The sequence below is a fragment of the Triticum aestivum genome, chromosome 1A (genome assembly GCF_018294505.1).
Source record: "Triticum aestivum cultivar Chinese Spring chromosome 1A, IWGSC CS RefSeq v2.1, whole genome shotgun sequence".
In the NCBI taxonomy this organism is placed as follows: Eukaryota; Viridiplantae; Streptophyta; class Magnoliopsida; order Poales; family Poaceae; genus Triticum; species Triticum aestivum.
The window spans coordinates 203,979,100-203,999,768 of NC_057794.1; the positions used below are offsets into that span (position 1 = coordinate 203,979,100).

At 46.1% G+C, this 20,669-nt stretch overlaps 1 protein-coding gene across 3 annotated transcripts; it reads right to left on the minus strand.

The window, feature by feature from the left end:
* Window positions 1-8,506: 8,506 nt before the first annotated feature.
* On the minus strand, window positions 8,507-20,182 carry LOC123043153 (tRNA pseudouridine synthase A 1). 3 transcript variants are annotated; one of them, XM_044465509.1, is made up of 6 exons: window positions 20,028-20,182; window positions 19,801-19,921; window positions 11,540-11,679; window positions 11,069-11,431; window positions 10,900-10,962; window positions 8,507-9,025 (listed from the first exon to the last, which is right to left on the minus strand). In XM_044465509.1, the coding sequence occupies exons 1-6, from the start codon at window positions 20,100-20,102 to the stop codon at window positions 8,789-8,791; spliced, it is 999 nt and encodes a 332-aa protein (XP_044321444.1). In that variant the 5' UTR covers window positions 20,103-20,182; the 3' UTR covers window positions 8,507-8,788. The 3 variants fall into 3 exon arrangements, with proteins under 3 accessions (XP_044321444.1, XP_044321453.1, XP_044321450.1); XM_044465518.1 differs by having other exon boundaries at window positions 11,545-11,679; window positions 20,028-20,046; XM_044465515.1 differs by lacking the exon at window positions 20,028-20,182 and having other exon boundaries at window positions 19,642-19,918.
* Between the last annotated feature and the right edge of the window lie 487 nt (window positions 20,183-20,669).

Sequence of the window (20,669 nt, forward strand, 5' to 3'; positions counted from 1 at the left end):
TGTCAAGGGGTTCCCATTGTAACCCAACCGCGTAAGGAACGCAAAATCCGGGAACATAACACCGATATGACGGAAACTAGGGCGGCAAGAGTGGAACAAAACACCAGGCATAAGGCCGAGCCTTCCACCCTTTACCAAGTATATAGATGCATTAATTAAATTAGAGATATTGTGATATCCCAACAAAATAACCATGTTTCAACATGGAATAAGCTCCAATCTTCACCTGCAACTAACAACGCTATAAGAGGGGCTGAGTAAAGCGGTAACATAGCCAAACAACGGTTTGCTAGGGCAAGGTGGGTTAGAGGCTTGGTTTAACAATATGGGAGGCATGATAAGCAAGTGGTAGGTATCGCAACATAGGCATAGCAAAAGAGCGAGCAACTAGCAAGCAAAGATAGAAATGATTTCGAGGGTATGGCCATCTTGCCTGAAATCCTGCAAGGAAGAAGAACGAGTCCATGAAGAAGATAAACGGGCGTAGTCGAACGGTTCCTCACAAACGTGACGTTATCGGAACCAACCCGAAGAAGCAACACCGGAAAGAAGCACACAACATAGTCAACAACCACTACAACAACATGGCATGATGCACAACAAGTATGATGCATGTCCGGTTTAAAGAAGCATGGCATGGCAAAGTGCACAAACAATACTACAAATTAAGAGGAGCTCATTATGCAACGAAGTTACATATTGAAGAAAACACCACATTCAAGTTATTTAATTCTCTCTTGGTTATGTACTCACCAATATTAAATGTTGTTAAGCATGTCAAGAGGTGAAACATGAGTAGAAAACATAGTTAGGCATTTTAAATGAGGCCGGAAACAACAACAACAATTCCGGTAAATCCCCACATGTGTATAGCAATTTAAAGCAAACAACAATTTTAAACATTTTAATTGTTGTTATCATGATGCGGATGACATGAACAAGTTTATGCAATTTTTATTAAAAGTTGACAAGAGCATTATGAAGCATTTGTCATCGTGGCGGAAACGAAAGGGGTGCCACGATGAAGATAACAAAACGGTGCCATGGCAACGTTCCGGTTCCGACAACTCATTGAGACGTCAGTGCAAAAGAAAATGTGACAGGAGCGTGCAAAAGATGGTGGGGTGATCCCGGTAACCGGGTTCCCACGAGTTAGGGGCATGGAAACGAGTGGCAAAACGGACACGGTGCAGACAAAGGGTGCGTCTTATACAACACAAGCATTCGTTCTCGGATGCCGATCTCGGTGGTTATACCTTTGTAGTGTGAAAGGAGGCAGTTCTCGTTCGTAGAGGGAAGTAGGCGTTCTCGACGACGGTAGTGGAAGTAGTCGATCTCGCATGCTCTAGGGTCGACGGTAGAGGTTCACGTTTCGTAGTCGTTCGGGGTCGCCGATAGTTGTACCCATTCGTGGTTGGACTTGACGGATCCGATACCTCCGGACGTAGTGGTACATGTTCGTTTTTCGGAGAGGTACTTGGCGTACAACGGTCACCGTGGTACTCGTCGGTCCACGAAGTCGTTCTCGTCGGTCTTTGCGAATCGTTCGGGCATCCGTGTGGTCTTGCCGGTGGGGTACTTGGCGCTTGCGGTCCAACTCCGAGGTCTTAGCCGTGTAGTCGAACTTGACGAAAACGGGTCTCGCTGGGGACTTGGCGCATCCATCAGGAACTTGTGGTACTTGGCGAGTTTCACGCTCGGTGACCGTTGGACTTGGCGTCCACTGCAACAGGGCATGATGCAGGGACTTGGCGCGATGCAGGAGCAACGGCCGCGGAACTTGCAGCAGCAGCAGGAGGGGCAGGAACTTGGCACGTTGGTCTCGCGAGGCATGGGGAGGCTCGAGGCGACAACGTCAAGGAGGAAGACCGTCGACATAGCTGCGGGCACCGGGAGGCATGGCTCCAACGGGCAGGGCCGGAGATGAGGTGCAGAAGGGCGGAGAGGGACTCGGCGATGGGGACGGCTTGAAACTGCTGGTGGTGGCGCTTGTGGCCATGGGACGCGAAATCCGAGGTCAAAGGCGAGGCGCGGTGGAGGAGCTTGGCGGCGCGGCGGCCGGACGTAGCAGGGAGTCGCACGAGGAGACTCCGGCGCGACAGGGCAGCGGGTGCCAACAGCAGCGGCGGCTCGTCGGCCGACGGGGCACCATGGTCGCCTGAAGAGGCCGCGACAGGGGGGTCGGGCGAGGCCTGGGCAGCGCTCGTGAGAACTGGACGAGGGGAGAGAGGAAGATGGGATCGGGCACGGGAGGATGAGAGGGAGAGGAGTGGGATCGAGGGAGATGAGATCGGGCGCGCTCTCCCTGGCGGCGCTGGGTGGAAGGGGTACGAGAGGGAGAGGTGCGTGAGGGATCGAAGGAGATGGTGGTCTTGGTCGGGCCTAGTGGCTGCTAGGGTTAGGTCCGGTAGGTGGGCTTGGGGCCGGCCCAGTAGAGAGGAGGGGTGAGCTGGGCTTGCTGGATTGGGCTCTCCCTCTCCTCTCTATCTTCTTTAATTGAAAAGAAAATAGAGAGATAGGAAAAATAAGGGGGCTAGGGAAAAAGAGTTTGAGCAGGAGGACAATTTTCCTAGACTCATAAAAAATAACATGACCACGGAAAAATAGAAGTGGCAAGATTGCAGGAATTAAATTCAAGTTCATTTGAATATAATTCAAATGGTTTTGAATTGGGACTAGGTTCGGTGAGGCCAAAAATGTTCGGGTTTTTGGTGGAGCTCCGGAATATGATGAAAAAAAATATATGGCAATGTTGGAGACCAAGAATTAAGATAACAACGGCATTGGGATATTTTTCAAGTGTGTTTATGGGTGAATCCAAATTATTGGAATATTTAATATAGCTCCCTAATATCGGGAGGATATGTTATAAAGAGAATCACCACGTGAATTCCCTCAGTTTAAATGGATCGAAGATCCATACGGTTTATTTAGTTGAGTTAAGAAAAAGAAATGACATGATGGCATGATGACATGATGCAATGCACATCATACAAAGATGAATGCAACAGACGAAACAAAACACACAATGAAACCCGGAACATATGGAAGTCTTCTCGAGCATCGGTCTCGGGGCGTTACAATACTAGGGATCAAACCCTAACAAAACTAACTCGATTACATGATAAATCTCATCCAACCCATCACCGTCCAACAAGCTTACGATGGAATTACTCACACACGGCGGTGAGCATCATGAAATTGGTGATGGAGGATGGTTGATGATGACGACGGCAATGAATCCCCCTCTCCGGAGCCCCGAACGGACTCCAGATCAGCCCTCCCGAGAGGTTTTAGGGCTTGGCGGCGGCTCCGTATCGTAAAACGCGATGATTTCTTCTCTCCCATTTTTTTTCTCCCCGAAAGCAGTTATATAGAGTTGGAGTTGGAGTCGGGGGGTCTCCAGGGGGCCCACGAGGTAGGGGGCACGCCCTAGGGGGGCGCCCCACCCTCGTGGCAAGGGTGTGGCCCCCTTGTCTTCATCTTTGGCAAGGATTTTTTATTATTTATTGTAAGATATTCCGTGGAGTTTCAGGTCATTCTGAGAACTTTTGTTTTCTGCACATAAAACAACATCATGGCAATTCTATTGAAAACAGCGTCAGTCCGGGTTAGTTCCATTCAAATCATACAAGTTAGAGTCCAAAACAAGGGTAAAAGTGTTTGAAAAAGTAGATACGACGGAGACATATCATCTGCCGCGACAGAGTGTAATGGGTTTTCCTCTGCCGAAACAGAGGTGACGACAGAAGTGGTCGTGGCAGGATCCGCTACCGCGGTAGAGGATTCGGCTGGTTTCGCTGGATAGGTCGGCGGGTGAAAGAAGGGAAGATGATTGCGACGAGAGGGACTAGTGGAGGGCGTGGGTGAGTTGGGATCTAATTGTTGACGCTCAGAAAAGGGAAAAATGTTTTCAGCGAATGTTACATGATGAGACACATGAACACGACCACTAACAGGATCTAGACAACGATAACCCTTGTGCTCGTCAGAGAAATCTAGATGGACACACGGGGTAGAGCGCAGGGAAATTTTGTTAGGAGAAGTGGAGTAAGAGTTTGGGAAACAAAGACAACCGAAGACGCGAACGTCAGAGTAATTTGGATAAGAGAGAAATAAAGAGAAGTAAGGAGTAGTTTGTGGGTTAACTTTGGATGGACAAATATTGAGTAAATATGTGGCCGTGTGGAGGGCCTCAGTCCAGAACTTCGGAGGCATGGAAGATTGAACAAGCAGAGTGTGAATGATGTCATTAAGAGTACGAAGAGAACGCTCGGCTTTGCCGTTTTGAGGGGAGGTATAAGGACAGGAGAAGCGCAAGAGAATTCCATATTGTAGAAAGAAATTTCGATTTTTAAAGTTGTCAAATTCACAACCATTATCACATTGGATGAATCTTATAGGGAGGAAAAAGTGGACCGAGACATAGCGCTGAAAGTTAAGGAATATATTATGAATGTCGGATTTGTTGCATAAAGGAAAAGTCCAAACATAATGAGTAAAATCATCAAGTATCATGAGATAATAATTAAAACTAGATACACTTTCTATGGGTGATGTCCAGAGATCACAATGAAGTAATTCAAAAGGAAAAGTACTAGAGGATTGAGAGGAACTAAAGGGAAGGCGAACATGTTTGCCCAATTGACATGACTGACACATAGAAGGAGAGTCTCTATTACAAGGTATTGAAAATTCACTAAGAAGTGTGGATAACACATTTTTATCGGGATGGCCGAGACGTTGGTGCCACAGATCAACAGAAGCCACCATAGATGTTGGAGGAGCAGCGACCGGCGCACCATGGAGAGAATATAAATCACCGGAGCTATTGAATCGAGCGATCTCGGCTTTGGTTGGGTAGTCCTTCACAGACAAACCAAAGGGGTCAAACTCAACGAAAACATGATTATCAGTGGTGATTTGGCGAACAGAAATCAGATTTTTAATAAGAGCAGGAGCTACAAGAACATCACAAAGAAGCAAAGGTTTAATTGGGGATTGGATTTGAGCCTGACCGACACAGTAAATAGGAATAGAAGATCCATCACCGAGAGTAATAGAGGGAAAATACGAAGGTGTGCAAGAAGAAAGCAAACTACTTGATGCAGACATACGATGAGAAGCACCAGAATCGAAATCCGTACCTGGGTTCCCTTGTGCAGCAAAGTTGTTCATGGCTTGTAGAAAAGCAGCTTGGTCCCAGCTCGGAGTCGAAGTAGAGGCCGGTGTAGTCATGTGAGCTTGCGAGTGTGGTGGCATCAGCAATAGGGCCAGCATCGGCGTCAAGAGAGAGGCACTGAGGGAGTCCTGGATTAGGGGGTCTCCGGACGGCCGGACTATATCCTTTAGCCGGACTGTTGGACTATGAAGATGCAAGATTGAAGACTTCGTCCCGTGTCTGGATGGGACTCTCCTTCGCGTGGAAGGCAAGCTAGGCAATACTGATATGTAGATCTCCTCCCTTGTAACCGACCTTGTGTAAACCCTAGCCCCCTCCGGTGTCTATATAAACTGGAGGGTTTAGTACGTAGGACAACAGATAATCATACCATAGGCTAGCTTCTAGGGTTTAGCCTCTACAATCTCGTGGTAGATCAACTCTTGTAATACTCATATTATCAAGAACAATCAAGCAGGACGTAGGGTATTACCTCCATCAAGAGGGCCCAAAACTGGGTAAACATCGTGTCCCCTGTCTCCTATTACCATCCGCCTTAGACGCACAGTTCGGGACCCCCTACCTGAGATCCGCCGGTTTTGACACCGACAGGCACCATCATTGCACTGCTGCATGTAGGGAGGCGATGGAGCGCCATAGGATGCATAAGGACTGGTGTTGTAGATCAGTGGCACGTAGGAGGGAGCAGTGTGGTACGCAGTCGTCGGCTGTCGAGGCGCGAGGACGAGCGCGTCGGTGTGACGGCGAGCACCGGGCTGCCAGCCACCGGTATAGGCAGGCGGGGCACCGTATGGCGTAGGGGCCGACCAAGGCATAGGCCACGCCTGGACTGGCCCTGTCCATGGGTCAAGAGATGGGCGCCATCCGGGCGGCAATGGTGGTGCAGTTGATGGAGTCGGGGCGGAGCAGGAGCGGGCGCCGTGCGGAACTGCGGTGGCCTAGGGTTTTTGCCCCGGTAGTTGGGACTTGGACGTCAGCCGAATGGTTGAGGAGGTGCTATTGGTGGCGATGGCGGCGTTGATGTAGGCGGGTGAGGAGAAGCAGTGAAGACCTGAAGACGGGAGTCCTTCGTAGTTAGGGCACGATCGGCCCATTGGGGCATCAAGCAAACCTCGGCAAAGGAGGGACGCAGACGCATCATAGGGATGAAGGAGGCCTGCTTCTCGAACCGCTCGCTGAGGCCGACGAGGAGGACGTTGATGAGCTGGCGATCGTCGATTGAATCACCAATTTCGCGGAGTTCATCCACGATCGCCTTGAGGCGTTGGCAGTAGACGCCAATTGGTGAATCACCTTGCACCGTATTCTGAAGCTTGGTGTGGAGATTGTTGGCGTGAGCGTCGACGTTGTCCTGGAAGAGCTGACGAAGGGCTGCCCATAGATCGGCGGCGGAGGCACCGTCACAGTGGACGAGATTGAAGATCTCTGTGGAGACTCGCATGTAGATCCATTGAATAATGGCGAGATCATCCTTGATCCATTGCGGATCATGAAGTTGAGGAAGAGAGTCGTCGATAACATGAGAGTGGAAATTGCATCGCCCAAGGTGGACGTCGAAAAGGTGACGCCAATGGTAGTAGTTGTGAGCAGCGAGGTCTAGGGTTACGGGGATATAGGTGCTAATATCGGAGATGGTGTCGGTGAAGGAGATGGAAGGGGATATTGGTGGAGGTAGAGCTAGAGTAGAGGTAGAGGCGGAGGAGGCCATGGTCGCGGCGACCTTGGCGGCAACGATGGCGGTGCGCCGCTTGAAGTGGTTGGGCGGCGGCAGCGGTGGCGGGGCTGGCAGGTTAGCCATACCCTAGGATCGAAAGTCTGATACCATGTAGAATTGTATTGAATCGACACCTTTCCATGCAAATACCTTGGGCTCCAGCTTAGCATCAGGCAACTCAAAAGGTCAGAGTGACAGCCAATTGTTGACACGGCTCTCCACATCCTGCCAGGATGGCAAAGGGGTCTCGTGACGAGGCCGGGGAGGCTCATTCTTGTCAATCAAGTAATGAGGGGGCGCGCTACACATCATCTCATGATAGCAGAGACACCTAAATGGGCTCTGGAGAGAGTGGACAAGGGGTGTCGAGCATTTTTCTGGGCCGGAACCGAAGCGGTGAATGGAGGCAAATGTGTCATCTCCTGGGCTAGAGTGTGCAGGCCTAAACACTTGGGAGGCTTGGGTGTCATTGACCTGGTTAAGCACGGTATCGCTTTAAGACTCGGATGGGAATGGCTCGGACGCACTGATGATTCCAGGCCGTGGCAAGGCCTCAACTTGACCTCGGACAAAAAGGTGGATCAAGCTTTTGGAAGCCTTGTCAAATGGGAAGTTGGTTCAGGAGGCAAGACCTTGTTCTGGAAAGACCGATGGATACATGGAGCAGCTATTAAAGATTTTGCACCCTTGGTTGTGGCAAAGGTGCGGACACAAGTGGCAAACAGGAGACTTGTGTGAGATGCGATGTACATGCATTCATGGATGGACGATGTAGTGGGTGACCTATGCACTGAGGGTCTCACCCAGTTCATCGGCCTTTGAGAGATTCTCTTGGAAGTTCATTTGGACACTCAGGTCGAGGACTGCCCCATCTGGGCTTGGAACACGCCCGGAGTCTACACGACATCATCTGCGTACAAGATGCTATGCGAGGGAGGAGTCAGATTCCACTGCTTCGGAACCATATGGAAGTGTTGGGCATCGCTTGCGTGCGAGCTATTCATGTGGCTCGAGGTGCAATATCATCTATGGACCTCGGACAGGAGAGCTAGGCACGGTTTGCAAGACCAAGCATCAAAATGTTACATGTGTGACCAGGAGGAGAATACAGTTAACCACATTTTGCTGCAGTGCGTGTTCTCGCGGCAAGTGTGATTCCACTGCACTACTAGGATGGGTTTGACGACCGGCCTTTGCCCAACAAATGACTCAAGATTAGTGCAGTGGTGGACGGATACGAGAAAGCGAATAGATAAGCAGTCTCGGAAAGGCTTTGACACCCTCGTGATGCTAATCTGTTGGACGATATGGAAGCAAAGGAATGTAAGGGTCTTCGGCACGGGCATAATCAAGAACGAATGGGACACATTAGACTCTATCTTTAATGAGCTGAGGACCTGGGCCAAATCAGGAGCTTTCGGAGGACAACCGATCATAGTAGTCGAGTAGAGCTAGGGAGTGGTGTGGAGGCTTGGTTAGGGTCGGTTTGTGACTCCTAACTAGCGATGTGTAATCTCTTGTACATATTTTCTTCTTTCTATAAAGTTAAGGTACGCCATTGGCGTACCCTCAAAAGAAAAGAATTGTATTGAATAATTGTTGATACAATATTGTGCCGGTATAAGAAGTATATATAAGAGCTAAGCCACCCCTGACCTAGCATTATTACAAACCAAGTATGAGTCATAACCCTAACACAAGTTGTATTCTAACACAAGGCACGAGCAAATGTACTATGCACGACGGCAGGTAAACTCTCGAATACCACACAAGCTCAAATTTATTACCATTGCAACGCATGGGATCTGCACGTACAATTTTAATGAACAAGGGATGTGTTTTATATTAATAAATATAAAATTTTCTCCCGTTGCAACGCACGGACATTTGTGCTAGTAAAACAGAAGTTTGCATCTACTGATCTGATGAGTCCTTCCAAAGCTCACCGGAGGGGAACCCACAGGAGGCTTCAAGATTTCTTTGTCATAGTTAACTGACATGAGATACAATCCATGTGGTGGTGCTGACAAGGCCACCTTCGCAAGTTCTTTGCGGTCCTTTGCCGCAATGATTCCCGGGACGATTTCAGGAGGCAGTCCCTCCCTTCCAACTTGAATTAGCAAAGCTACCTGCATTGCCAACATATTATCGAGTTGTTCTGTGGCACAAACATCAGGGATTTCGAGCGTGGGGGGAGAGTGATGATGATCGCAGGTAAAATATAGTACAGCAAGATATCAAGTCCGAAATAACCTAGCATAGCAACCGATGTTTGCAATAACATTACGTGAAAATAAATTATCTCCGCCACAAAAGAAGGCTACCACTTTATAAGCTCAAATATAGCTCTACTCTTGCGCTCTCAGCCACCGGTCTTAACAAAAGAGGGCCTTAGAATTCAGAAGTTCCCTCAAAAACCTTCCCCTATAAGTGCGTTTGGAGGCTCTCCCAATAATTTTATTGGGTTTCACAGGTGTGCGGCTGTAGCAGTTCCCCTATAAACCTCTCCCTAAACTAAGCCTGACATATGTGTCCCACATGTCAGTGGCTAATCTCTTTATATCTTTCCCTCTAGTGTGCACAAAGACACCGGCGGAGCTCCGGCAACCGGCGGCACGGTGGGGCGGCGTGAACGTCTAGCAGCCGGTGGTGGCGTTGCGGGCGGCCAGTGATGTGTACCGGCAAGGCGGTGATGCTGCGGTGGCGCTACTGGCAGATGACGGATAGCGGCGGGTGCGGCGTTGGTGGTCGGCGTGGTGTGGCAGCAAGGCGGCAGTGGTGTGGGCGGCCGGTGGAGAGGCAGTGGCGGCGGGGCCAGCGGCGCAGGCGACCAGTGACGTGTGGTGGCATTGCTCCCCCAACATCAGACGAGATGGTGGCGATGGTGCTTAGGGAGCAACGTCTTTTAAGATTGGACTAACACAAATCCAGTTTCTTTTAGCAATCGGATGAGCATAAACGCAAATATCAGCTCACAAAGTGGAGCATTATTTGCCAGCCAAAAGATCAGGGTGGAAGATCTAGAGATTAAAAATAAATGTTTGCTTCAGCATACTATCGGAGGCTCGGGAGCATCTGGACTCTGCATGCAGCCACTTGGAGATGGTCGCATGGACTATATTCAGCCAATTTAGGTGTCGGCTTAGCAATAGGATTAGTAATGTTAAGTGCCTTGCGCAATATCTATTGTTTGATGTGTATGTCCTGTTTACATTATCTTACTACATTCTATAACTTTGTAATAAAAGCGTTTTGTGCATCAATCGCTGCAGAGGCCGGGGGTACAAACCCCTTTTCAAGAAAGAAAAGTGTCTGGTAGTCAATTCCCTAAAGATATTTCCTGTTGAGTTAGTGAGATAAATATAATCTTCTCCCTCGCAAAAGCTGCAAATACTAGTGCGTAAGTTGGGCATATGATCCAATCATTAGATACCCATTGTACATTCGATCTATGATAAAGTAACCCAGTTGAATGAACTGCTGTTATGCTTCATCGATTATTCTATTTTTAGGGACAAGGTAAAAAGTAAAAGAATGACAATTGTTCCCATGAGTTGGCTAAGGCGCTTGTATCACATGCAGCCATATACCACGTTCCATGCTTATTAAGGATCACGGCAAGTTGGTTTAGCTAGGTTCAGTAGAGAAGGGCGTGTAGTGGTGTATACGCGCAGTCAGCTCCGACCTCCGTGTTGGACCTGGTGCGGCATGATTGTAATGACTCTGTGTTATCTTAATTAATACATACAACATTTTCAAAAGTAAAAGGGTCATGATAAGTTCTTCAATGCTTATATGGTAAGATTATATGAAAAATTGTTAGGAGGTTGTGTTACACTCAGTTTGTTCCATGCAAGGGCTAGCACATGAATCAACAAAGGCAAGCAAAAGGTACCAGGCCCCTACTACCGTACTACTCACAGCTCTTTACTTCTGTTCAGGTGATGTGACATGCAAAAATAACTTAACTTAGGCACATGATTAAACAAGAGATCAAAATTACCATGTTCCTCACTTGTCTGTACAAAAAGCCAGTGCCTTCAACCTCGAGTTGTATGATAGCATCCTGTACGGCAACCAGAAAATGTCAGGTCAAACAAAACACAAATCAAGCAGGTGATACTGAACTCGTAAGGGTAGTAGAAAATCAAACTCGTGGGATAATAAATCACCATCTTAGTAACATCAAAGCGTGATATCTTCTTTATTGGACTGCGCACACGATCATTATGTACTGCATTAGCGAAAGATGTGAAGTCATGTACTCCAACAAAATGATTTGCAGCCTCCTGCATAGCATGTGGATTAAGTTTATGTGCACTGTGGTAAGCATAATTAGTATGGAAGGGGTCCATAACTGCTTCGTTATAGATCTTGTAATGATATATTTTGCTCTTTGTGGATGTGCGAGCATGGAATTCTGGACAAGCTGCGCTAATTTCTCTAACTCGGATATCAGGAGGCAGAAGCCCATTGATTGCAGAATGAAAGCTGTCGAGACAATGGTAGGCAAACGGCGTGGTGAAATGTGCCACCTGCAAAACAACATATGACGTGTTATCACAGCATTTTTAAGCCTACCAACAATGAAGGATATACAAGTACATTTGAGACCGTGTTCCAGTGTAATAAGATAATTAAACCTGACCCTGTGCATGAACACCTGTATCTGTCCTTCCTGCACCAACCAAACAAAGCTCCTTCCGGTCGAGCTTCGTGATGCGTATCAGTGCTTTCTCTAGAAAGCATTGTATAGTTGGAGGTGATGGTTGATACTGCCAACCTAAGAACAATAGTAATTTGAGAATCAGTTGAGATTTCAAAATTCTGAAGTTATGTACCCAATCTTAGTAATGTTAGTATGGAGTCAAGCAACTATATATAACTACAATATAGATGATAGACAGGTTTAATTTGAGGAAATTGCTTCAAAATTGCAGAATTTTCCTCCAGCTAGTTGCTAATAGAACATAAAATAGCTAACAAGGGGTAGTGGTACTGTCACGGCCCAGGCTCCGGAAAACGTAGCCGTGCAGATCCTTGTGTGCCGTGGGTGCAGGGAAGTTAGGATTTGGGAATAACTGGAGGCAAGTCTTCCTCTTTTCTTCTTTATTGATTCTCTGATGCACACGTACTAGGCCTAGGTCCCTTTATATATAGGGCCGGCTGATACAATAACTCAACTTTCCAACTAACACGATGGTTATCGATGGGAATACTTAACTAATTTGATATACCAGCAAACTAAAGATAAAGCCTATCTCTAAGCAGATTTGGGACCCTCCCTGTTTCTGCGCCTGAAGTGCTAGGCCCAGATGACATCACTCCCCACTCTCTTTTTCACCAAATTGGATTTACAATCAGGGTATCAAGCGCGTATGAACCCTGCCGATGGGGAAAAGACGGCTTTTAGGACCCACCAAGGATTGTTTGAGTTCATGGTCATGCCTTTTGGATTGATAACGCCCCAACAACATTCGGCTCTCATGAATGACATCTTACGCCCTTTCCTCCGCCTGTTTGTCTTGGTCATTTTTGATGATATTTTGATTTATACCACTTCTTGGTCAGACCACTTGAGGCATGTCAGATCTGTGCTCTGCTTTCTTCTGAGATCATCACTTGTTTCTCAAATGGCCCAAATGCTTATTCGGTGTCTCCTCAGTGATTTATCTAGGCCACGTCATCAACAGTGAAGGTGTCGCTATGGACCAACTAAAGGTTCAGGTAGTGACCGATGTTGGGAAGTATTAGTATTGGTCTAAGAGTTCTATTAGGCCATGTTTACTTTCCTTGAACCCAAGTCATGTGTAATATATATATGCCCCTTGGGCCATCAATAGAGATAAGTTGTTTTCATAACATGGTATCAGAGCCTAGGTTTTAGGTCCCCTCCGGAGTTGCAGCTTGTCCTCCGATCAAATTTTCTTTTCAGTCTTCGTTGGCCGCTGCACATGAGGGGTGCCTCTGCCCCGGGTCAACGTACGGCAGGCTCCAGATCAGATCACCAAGTTGCAGTCCAGATCGTCCGCCGTCACCACCATCCCCAGGAGGACGCCGCCCCTCAATCACCAAGCCGCTGCCCCAGACGTCCACCCGCTTCTTCTTCAGCTCGAGTCGGCCATGCCTACCGCTGGCTCCCGACGCCTCCCTGTGGTGTCGCCCCACCCAGCCTCGCCGCGCAAGACTCTTGGATCAGCTGCCTGCACTCGCCGCTACTCCCTCCCAGAATGAACGCCGCCGTCGACTTCCAGGTCGCGGGCCCCGCTGCTCCCCGTGCCGGTTTCCGCGTGCCGACGCTCACCTCGCCCTGGCTTCTCACATCCCCGCTGCCCCAACGTGTGCTGCTCTCCTGCTGCTACTGCTCTGCTTACCCAGCCACGAACTGATTCCTTGACGGTGTTGTCCACCATGGATTTCTCCTGCTTGGCCTGCTGCCGCTTCAAGCCCAGTTTTGGACTCCTATAATATGTGAGATTGCTGGCTCCTCTGTTTCCCGTGAGGCATCATATAGAAAAATCATGTTTCTTCCGCTACTCTCTAGTATAATTGCTTTCTAGTCTATATTTTCCGCTGCATCCACCAAATCCGTTGATATCTAGTGTTTCTCATGCCATGCGAGTCCACCATACTTTTGTCTGTCAGCCTTTCTCTGGTCCTAATCCTTTCTATACAACTTTTGTGGCCTACTTGCCCTTGTTGTTTTCTGTAGGATTTTTTGGACTCTTTTTGCATTATCAACCTACGCCCATTGTGCCTTAGCCACCGCGCTTCTTTCGTCCTCGGTTGTAGTAGGCTATGATTCTCTGCGCAATGCTTTATTCTCTTGATGTGCCCACTTTTTTGACAACTCATCTTCTCTTGATACTTCTCTTCTATCTTCAAGTGATGTGGTGTCTTCCTCTGATGTGCCATCTCTCCGTTCTTCCCTTTGGCTTGACTCGACAGGTTTTGAAGACTCTTCATGCTACGACGACACTCTCAAGACGCGGATTTGGATTATCATTTTTTTTAGTGTTACACTTCAAATGCATTGCCATTGCATACGCTTTGCATTTGAGGGGTGGTGTTGGCAAATATTAGTATTGGTCTAAGAGTTCTATTAGGCCATGTTTACTTTCCTTGTATCCCAAGTCATGTGTAATGTATATATGCCCCTTGGGCCTTCAATAGAGATAAGTTGCTTTCATAACACAGCCATTTCCTCGCTCTGTGTTGCATGGATTTTTAGGTCTGGCTGGGTATTACCACCGCTTCATCAAGGATTTTGGTACACTTGCGGCTCCCCTTACAATGTTATTGAAGGCGGGATTTGCTTGGATGAACAAAGCAGAAACATCGTTCCATGTTCTGAAAAAGGCTCTTGTATCATCTCCTGTGCTACAATTGCCTGATTTCAGCTTGGACTTTGTGGTAGAATGTGTTACATCAAGGAAATGGTCCTGTGGCTTTCTTCAGTAAACAGATTGCTCCTCAACACATGCATCTTGCTGCTTATGAACGTGAGCTCATTGGCTTAATGCAGGCTGTGTGTCATTGGCGGCCATATTTATGGGAAAGATCCTTTCTTGTTCGCACAGATCATTATAGTTTGAATTTGTTGTTGGATCAACGTCTGTCAACTATTCCACAGCATCATTGGGTGAGCAAGCTCCTCTGATTTGATTTATGTGTCGAATTTCGCCCTGGTCACCAGAACATTGTGGCAGATGCTTTATCATGTTGCAATGCTGACGAAAGAACAGCCGATCTATGCGCCATCTCCAGTCCACAGTTTCCCCTCTCTGAGAACTTGCGGCAGCAAGGGGATAGTGACGAGGAGCTATCTGAATTAAAGGCCTTCATCTTGGCTGGAACTACTGAGCCTCATTGGAACATAGTTGATCGTTTGGTCACATTCAAGGGGCGTGCAACCTGATGTGCTAATACAAAAATATTAGGAAATAAGTGCACTAATCAGATAAGGGCAAAAAAGAAAACAACATGTGTCACGAGCATGGGTTGAGCGTAGACGATGATTGTGATAGGTAGGAGGCTGGGGACTAGGACCCGTGCGTCCCCCTGTTGGTGGAGCCATGGTAGCAGGAGAGGTGCAGGGGACAGGGCACAGAATTACGTCAGGCAGAAACGGAGAGATCATGATTGGGGATTAGACTTCTTGACTTGACTCATAATAACTCACAAGATCATCAAGACTGTCAAAGAGGAGGCGTGGCATTGGACATGGGCTGGCACCAAAGGCTTAGACACCATTTTACCTGTAACATAATCTCTTGTATCTGGGGCTGAGCATCCCCCCTTCTATCTGCTCATTGGCACCCACATCATCTCCTAGTTGTGTACGTTGTTTGTGGGCTGCCTAACTAATGTTTCTTTCCCCTATCAATGCAATGATACACACCTAGAGTATTCGCCAAAAATAATAACGATGGCTGCCTCATTATATAGGGTTGACCTTACACATAGGACTCAAAGGCAAAGTTGGACTAAGACTCTTCCCTAAACTGAACGTGCAACTACTAAGACACTTGTGGGACATGGACTCGTGCTGCAGCCAACTAGTACTAGGATTCCTTAGCCTTTTAAGCTGGAGGTCTGGATGCATGTTTCCTCCTCTGATACGTAGATCCCCACATGACATCTCTCCCTTCCTTGAGAAGCAGCTCGTCCTTGAGCTGGAATTGTGGATATATCTTCTGTAATTCCCCAGCCTCTTCCCAAGAAGCTCCAGTAGCTGGTAGCCCCTGTCATTAGATGAGAATTTGCAGTTTACCCCTGAGTCACGCGAGATTTGAGGGCCTTCTCTGGAACAGGACACACCCGACCATTGTGAAGCAGAAGCAATGGTGGCGGAACTGCAGGAGCCTCCCCATGGTAAGGCTTCAATAAGCTAACATGAAAGACATCATGAATCCGAGCTTTCTCTGGAAGTTTGAGACGATGCTACTGAACCAATCTGTTCTATGACTTGGTATGATCCACAGAATTGGGGAGCTAGCTTAGAGTGAGCCTTGATTGCCAAAGATGCCACCTGACTATGATGTAAACGCAACCAAACCCATTGTCCAATCTCAAAGCCGAGCCCTCGACGGGGACTGTCAATATTGTCTCTTATAGTATTGTTGTGCCTGCAGGAATCAATCCTAATAACAACAAGAAATTCATCATGGTCTTGGAGAAGAGAATCCACTGCAGTTAGTTTGGCACAGCCTGGCTCATAAGAGTGCAAAGATGGAGGGTCACACCCGTAAACCACCTTGAAAGGTGTCTCCTTAAGGGGGAATGATATGAAGTATTATAGCAATACTCAGCCCATGCCAAGGTTTTCGAGTCGATGAGTCGTTATGGGGTAGCAACTAGTGACGAGTCGAGCCTGGCCAATCGACTAGTCGCGACTAGTCTCGACTAGTCGAGGGGTTTGAGTCAACCCTGGCAGTGCGACTCGTCGACTTAGACTAGTCTAGTCGCGACTCAAAAACAGTGGCCCATGCAAGCCATTGTCGGGGCCGATCACCTGAAAGGCAGCGTAAGTACATAGCAATCACTTTGTTCACGGCCTCTTGTCTGACCATCAGACTGGGGATGAAAAGCTAAGCCTTTTTTAAGCTGTGCACCAGCCAACTGAAAGAGTCCCTCTCAAAAGCGGCTAGTGAAAATTGGATCACGATCAGTCGATCACTGACAATCAATGTTGGCATCCCGTGCAAGAACCACCTCATCAAAGAATACTCTTGCTACGGAAGTAGAGGATAAGGGTGTGCCAAAGGAATAAAGTGTTTGTATTTAGAGAAACTGTCCACTACTGTAAGTATGACCGATTTGCCGTGCACACGCCGTGCACACGCGGGAACCCCTCCACAAAATCCATAGATATGCCGTCCCATATTTGTTGTGGGACTGGCAATGGCTGCAACAGGCCTGCAGGGTGTAAATGATCCCATTTGTGGCGTTGACATCTCACACAAATCTGCACAAACTCCTTAACCAACTTGCGGGCCTGTGGTACATGGAAATCAGCCCGAAGCCGATGTAACGTTTTTTGAATGCCCTCATGACGAACTGTGTGTGCTGCTTCTAGTATTGCTGGTAATGTAGGAGAGGTGGTAGGCACATATACACGTACATCAATGTCTCAAGATCCTAAAAAGAACTACCTCCTTCTCTGGGGCTATAGTTTACAAAGTTCACCCCAATAAGTGTAACCATAAATGTCAAGGACCGTATGCTACTTAAGATCACCATCGATTCTTTGGATACTCACGAAATGAATCATCACTAGGCCAAATTCAAAATACAATGGTTAAAGCACGTCCTAGCGGTGTACGGTAGTTAGTGTCATAAATGACACAACAGTAAAACCTCAAAACCAACAAAATGACAACAAAAAAAGGCATTCATAATAAAATTGACAAGATAAGAAGAAATATCGCATAATTGCCCCGTTATTTCTGGTAAACTCTTCCCTCCGGTAAACCAATCCTACGCACAGTGTATTGAAAAGTTGTTTCGCGGTACTTCATTTCAAAGATGTTATGAGCGCGCTCAACCTAAATTTGTTTTTATTAAACTGATTCGCAAACCACAAATTTTTTGACCCCAAATGTTGCCCGGCAAGCATGCCTTTGTAAAATCAACTTTCTAAGCTTCCATTGCCCAAGAATGTTGCTTCGTGCCAGCCACGAAGCCTACTTATATTTCTCACGCATGTTTCTATGGCAGTAAATTTTTACTTCAACCACTACCACCATGTGCTTCCTTTATTTCTACACTCGTTCTTCTAAAATCACTACCTTGTATGTGCTTCACTCACATGTACTTTTGTTTCTTTTAGTGAAGTTGTATCTTATTCATTTTGCTTCTTGTAGTAATTTTTTGTTTCAACCACTATCAGTGTCTGCTATATTGTTTCAACCAAAGCAAAAAAATCATACAATTTGACTCTGTTACACACAGAAAAACTTGTTTCCAAAGTACTTGAAAATATTACCATTGCAAAGAAAAAACGTTAATATTGGTCACGAAAACTGTTTCCATCTAGCGAACAAATATATTTCCAACGTACTAGAAAAATGATGCTTCCATTGATCAAGAAACATGTTACGTGGCACAAAAAATATGTTTTCATCACAAAATACATCTTGAATCTTGAAAAAAGAAAAATGCAACTAATCTGCTAGATCTATTAGCTAGAAACAAATCGTAATTATCAATCTGTCTCTAGAAAACACGGAACAAGACTACTACTCCCTCCGTTCCAAAATATTTGATGTTTTAGGTTGGTCCTAAGTCAAACTTCTTTAAGTTTGACCAAGTTTGTAGAAAAATATACCAACATCTACAATACCAAATTAGGTTCATTAGACTCAACATAACATATATATATATATATATATATATATATATAGGACAAATTTTATCTACCACCAGTGGTAGTTACCACCACTTGCGTTTGGTATGTTGTATGTAGTATCTGTAAAAACCGAGAGTATGTACGTGTAGTATGTAGTATATAACGATGTTTAGGTAGTATATATACTACTTTTTAGGTAGTATGTACCATATTTTAAGCATGCTCTTTTTTACGTACAAATATGTACGTATTTCATAAATATAACAAAAACTATGGGCTCATATGCAATTTTTTCATGTAACTTGCGTTCAAATATCTTAGATATAGTATATGAACATATTTAGAGTGATAAAGTAGTATATATAGTACCATATGGTAGTATATGAGACATGTGGGGTAACTACCACTAGGTGGTAGGATGTATTTTTCCTAATATATATATATATATATTATCATGAAGTATTATATATACTAATTTATCATTCTAAATATGTTCATATAATATATTTAAGATATTTCAAAGCAAGGTCCATGAAAATATTTCATATCAGCCCATAGTTTTGTTATATTCACGAAATACGTACATATTTATATGTAAAAAGGAGTATACTCAAAATTTGGTCATACTACCTAAAAAGTAGTATATATACTACCCAAACATTGTTATATACTACATACTACGCGTACATACTCTCGGTTTTGACAGATACTACGTACAACATACAAAACGTAAGTGGTGGTAACTACCACTGCTTGTAGGAAACATTTTTCATATTATATATATATATATATATATATATATATATAATATAACTACTAGTAAAAGGAGGTGATATTCTTGGTTTCGTTCCGTTTCGTTTGGTCCCGCTTCAATTAATTTCACATAAGCTATTTGGTTTCATTATTTGCCACCCGTTTTGGCTCAACGAAGAAAGCCCATCTAGCAGCGCACTGTGGGCCAGGTCCGGAGAAAAATAAAATTGCTGATGGGAGGGTTCGATCTCATAACCTGCCAACCGGGCACTCATAGTTTGTCCAACTGACCCAGCTAGAGATATGAGTGGATTTTTTTTCTCCCGTTGCAACGCACGGGCCTTTTTGCTATATATATGTATGTATGTATATATATATATATATATATATATATATATATATATATATATATATATATATGATGTTGTAGATATAAGCACTTTTTTCTATGAAGTTGGTCAAGCTTAAAGAAGTTTAACTTAGGACAAGCCTAAAACTTCAAATGTTTTGGGATGAAGAGAGTAGAAGCTAACAATTCCACCAGGCCCATGTACGCATACTCAGTTAAAATGGACATTCTAATCATATGGCAAATAGTTGGTCCGATGGCAAACTAGTGATCCCCGGTAATAGAAAACCTACCTTCTGCAACCATTTGCTTTCTCTTCTCCCTTCGATGCAACCGTCCTTAGGTAGCGCCGATAACCATTCATCACCACCCCCAAGAATCTAATAATGATCGAATACACAAACACCACCGATCTAAAGAATCCGGGTGCAGAGAAGAGGGGCGAGAAAAACCTTTGAACTTGGTACCGTCGTAGGCGATCACCATCCGCCACTTGTGCGAGCACCCCGCCGCCGCTGAATCTGCGTCGTCCGCCCCCGGGTGCAGCACAGCGCGGAGGCTGCCATCCACGAGCTGTCGCCGCCCGTCGAATATACAGACCAAGAAGCCACTCCATGTGAGATGCGTATGTAGACCGTAGGAAGGAGTGCGCAGAACGACAGGAGGAAAAGGCTTATACCGAGATGTTTCCGGCAGCAGCGGAGACGGCGGCGCGAGGCGGGGTGGCGAGCCGGAGGACGGCTGAACCCAGCATATCCAATTCTCAATCTGATGCGGCTCAAAAAAAAAAAGAACGAGCAGCGGAGATGGCTTTTCCAAACAAAGAAAGCAAAGGAGGAAAGTTCAAAAAAAAAAAAGCAAAGGAGGACGCTCGCTCGACCGATCCCAGCTGGGGATCGGTCACGTCCTGAGCCCGGTCCGATGGCTTAGCCCAACTTCACTGCATGATCCAAATGAACGTTCGGTTTGACCGAATTTTACGCCTTTGGGGCCACAATGAATTCGTTCATGTCCACTTCTGTCTGTTGGATCATGGATACGTTCAGTGGACGGTCGCACTCCAAATCATGTTTGTGTTGGACGTGATAAAAAAACTAAAATAAAATGACTTTAAAAATAAATAAACACAGTTAAAAAAACTTAAAACATGATTTAAGGGGTCATGGCCACAAAACGACTCAGTTCCATGGTTCACTTAACGGCCCAGTGCCATAATTAACATAAAAACGAAAAAAATGCCGCCCGCGCGGTTCTGTCGCGCCCGTCGATGTCGGTGTCGTGGCCGTCTTCAGTGGCCACCGATGTCGTCGTCGTCTTTAAC